Source organism: Arachis ipaensis, chromosome B10 (genome assembly GCF_000816755.2).
Source record: "Arachis ipaensis cultivar K30076 chromosome B10, Araip1.1, whole genome shotgun sequence".
Taxonomy (NCBI): Eukaryota; Viridiplantae; Streptophyta; class Magnoliopsida; order Fabales; family Fabaceae; genus Arachis; species Arachis ipaensis.
This window is the reverse complement of record NC_029794.2, coordinates 126065780-126069932: the sequence shown is the minus strand read 5'-3', so window position 1 is coordinate 126069932 and position 4153 is coordinate 126065780. Positions and strand designations below refer to the sequence as shown.

Here is a 4153-nt window from a genome sequence, read left to right as displayed (position 1 = left end):
TTACTATTCTTTCTTCTTTACTTGCCTGTTTTCCACATGGTACGTTTAATTCTATTTGGTGTTTTGTGCTAAGAAAAAATAATGGAGAGAGATCACATGGGTTACTATTCACACCCAGGGAGTGATTCTTATTATTGTGGATGGAGGAACTACCCAAATTTTGGTTGGCAAAGTCAAAACCAAAGAAACTTCAGTGCTCCATGTTCCAACTATCAAGAACCACCATCTCCATATTCATACCAAGAGCCACCATCTCTCTATTCATACTAAGAACCACCACCTCTCTATCCATATCAAGAACCATCATCTTTCTACCCATATCAAGAGCCACCATCTCCCTATTCATACCAAGAACCATCCTCTTTTTACTCTTATCAAGAACCATCATCTCCTTCTTATTCATATCAAGAACCATCATCTATTGAGCTTCTCATGAAAGAATTCATACATGATATAAGGACGAGTGTCAAAAATGTAGAGAAATATGTGCAGTTGATTATCAATCCCCAGGAAGAGGATCAAGCAAATTTCTTCCCAAGAGATATAATGCAAGATCCTATGGAAGAAAGTGAGGGAATCAATCATAGGAGTTCATACTCCAGTGAATTAGAGAACTTTCCACCCTCACACATAGAAAAAGAAGAATAAAATTCAACAATCAAGTGTCAAGCTAGTGACATTAAAGAAGCGCTTGTTAGGAGGCAACCCAACTACTAGTATCTTTGGTTTTGCAGTTGCTTTGGCTTTAATTTTATAGTTATTTTGATTTTAGCATTATAGTTATTTTAGTTTTGGTTTTAAATTACTTTATCTAAATTTTTTAGAATTTTTCTTGTTTTACATGTGTTTTGGTCATGCAAATGATTAGAACAGGAACAGGAGCAATTAAAAAGAATTTTTGACACCCTGTTTTCAGATTTTCTTTGCTTGAGGACAAGCAAAGTTTTAAGTTTGGTGTTGTCGCTTCACTTTTGGCCTTTTCTGTTTATTTTAATAGCACCAAAGGGAGATGAATGTTCTTCATGGAGGAATGAGATGGCCACTAGTATAACTGAGGTGGTTGAGTTCCTTTCATTCTATTTCTCTTTCGTTCTTATTTTGTTGTCTTTTGTTTTCTGTTGCTTTGATTGCCTGCATGATCTTTAGTACTTTCAGTTCTTAGATTTAGTTTCATTCTGTCATTTGCTTTTAGTTAAAATTTTTTTTTCTCATGTATTGCTCACTGAGCTTGAATTCAAAAGAAAAAGAAGTGATGTATTGCATGAGAAATTGAGTTTATATTTAAGAGTAATCTTATTTACTTAAATGCGGTGGTATTATTTGTGATTCTGAATGCATGACATGAACAATGCATATTTGAATTTGAATCAAAGGATGTTGATGTATAAGGAACAGAAATTTAGAGAACTATTATGAATTTTCTGAAGTAAACAAAAGCTTAATCCTTGAAGTAAAAGAAACAGCAAAAGAGAAATAAAAGCAAGGTCCAAGGCTCTGAGCATCAATGACTGGGAATATCTGACATGATTAAAAGCTCAAAGAGTTGTTCTCCTAGTCATATGCTTGTGGTGTAATTGTGTCAAGTAATCCTTGAGACAGAGCACTAAGAGTCAAGATCAAGTGCATTTAGCAAAGTATGCCCAAGGCTTTGAGCATCACTATCTGAGAGTAACTGAAAGAAAAATCAGAACTTAAAGAGAGTTCCCCAGTTAAGTGCTTGTGGTATTTTTGTGTCAAGTAAAGCTTAAGACAAAACATTTAAAGTCACAGCTAGGCTCAGGGTGCAAAGCACCCAAGAAAAGAGAATTAAAGGAAATTTGCTGTGTTCAAGGATTAAACTGAAGTATAAAATACTAGAGAATTCATAATATTATCCGGATTCTAATTCCGAATGACATTGACGTTCCTCTGATTCAAAGGAGAGTGAGATGCCAAAACTGTTCAGAATTGCAAGAGATAAATCCCACTTTAAGAAGAGACACAAGCATAACTGAACTCTCACTTCTCATGCAAATTTACGTCTTAATCTTGTATTAGCTTTGGTTGCTTAAGGACAAGCAACAATTCAAGTTTGGTGTTGTGATGCGTGAGCATCTTCCCTATCTTTTCCTAGTGAATTTGCATTCAATTTGTTGAGTTTAATCAAGAATTAATTATCTTTTAGCCACTATAGATGCTACTTTGAGTCGTGTACAATTCTATTTATTTTAGGTAGCATTCGACTGGATTCAATGGAGTTTCCGCAGAAAAAGAGAAGACGATGAATGATGCTGTCAACCATGACCTCTCTGCATTCAAACCTGAATATCTTGAGCTACAGAGGTCCAATGGACATGATTCTAGTGGCGTTGGAAAGCTAACTTTCAGAGCTTTCCAACGATATATAATAGTCCACACTTCTTCTCCAATCACGCTGCCAAGGCTGTGCCTAACTTGAGATTTCTCAAGTTAGGCGCAAGACAATTATAAGCACGCACAAAGATTTGGCCACATTCCAAGTTAGGCGCAATGCAGCAACAACAAAACGCAACAATTAGCGTGACTCCAAGTAAGGCGCACCAAGGTTTGAGTTAGGCACAACATCACTCACTTAAACTCCAATCCATACAGCCATGATCAAGTAAGGCGCATGAATCCTTAAGTTAGGCGCAACATATGAGTATGGATGGCCAGCCCTCACTACACCCCTCAAGTAAGGCGCAGCTCCATGCCAAGTTAGGCGTGCATTCCTATGAAGCTAGTGGTCCCCATTCATCAATTGAAGATGCACGAAAGTTATATTTTAATTCTGATTAAACTTTATTTTATTTAAAAATAGGAAAATATATTATTTAGTTTTAGAAATTATATTTTACATTAATTAGGACTTGATATAAAAGGGAAAAGAATCAGCCCTTCGGGCTCTCTCTTCTCTTCTACCTCATTTCGTACTTTATAGTTTTACGAATCCTAGTTTTTCTCTCTGCATCATGAGCAACTAAACCTCCACTGTTAAGGTTAGGAGCTCTGTCTATTGTATGGATTGATACTATTACTTTTCTATTTTAATTCATGTACTGATTTATTATTTAAGAATTATTTTCGTTCTTTATTTTATGAATTTGGGTGGAACGGAAGTATGACCTTGATTCTAATTGAGTTCTTGTATAACTTGGAAAATCTCTTTACTTGAACAACAACTTGAAAACATATTCTCTTAAATTTTTAATTATCTGGACTTAACGGGATACGTGACATATAATCCTCTTATATTTGGGTAATTAAGATTTTTGTGGCATATAAACTAGAATTGAACTTCATCCTCTAATTGGAATTAAGTGACCAAGGAATTGGCGGTTGATGAAAGTTAGAGTAGACTAAGAAGGTCTAAGGAATTAGGGCTTAGTCATCTATAGTTTGCCATGAATTGAATCTTGTATGATTAAAATAGTTAGTAAGAAAAGTCAATTCAGAAAATAGATATCTCTGAAGCCTTAACTGTTTCTCCATATATTATTCTCATCAATTTACTGCTTGCTGTTTTAATTTCTGAATTACTGTTTAATACTTTTGAATACTAAAACACTTTTTTCTGTTTGTCTGACTAAGCCAATCACTCAACCATTGTTGCTTGATCCACCAATCCTCGTGGGATCGACCCTCACTCACCTGAGGTATTACTTGGTACGACCCGGTGCACTTGCCGGTTAGTTTGTGGGTTATAAATTTCGCACCAACCAGCCAACTTGACGACATTTCTGTTCGCCAAACGGCACATGCACCTGTATAGCCATGACAATGCAGTAGACCCCCAACTGTACTGACCCATGTCCTCTAACCTGGCGACGTACGACAGCCATCAGATGTGGAGGCGGGTATCTAACTTGTCCCCAAACAGCTGCGTCGATAGGAGCATCATGATGTACGCACGAACATATCTCCTAACCGTCTCCTCATCTGCCCCATGTGGAAGCTCACTAAACGTCTCCTCAAACCATGTGCACTTCATTGTGAACTTGTCGATGCAGTTCGCAGGAGGCAATACACCCAGCAGCTCCTCAAACCACACCCATGGTGGCCGGCCACCCGCTATATATCGTGGAAAGTCTGTCAGGCATCCGCTAACATACTGACCGTCTATCGGGAGACCAAGGTGGTACGCTACATCCTGTAG

General features: G+C 37.2%; 1 protein-coding gene across 1 annotated transcript in view; it reads left to right on the top strand.

Annotated features, from left to right (window-relative positions):
• Positions 1-4153, top strand: part of LOC107621434 — a 6455-nt gene extending 2302 nt beyond the window's left edge. The window contains exon 6 of the mRNA XM_016323457.1: positions 4008-4153. Coding sequence (XP_016178943.1) covers positions 4008-4153 — 146 coding nt within the window. The remainder of the gene's footprint in view (positions 1-4007) is intronic.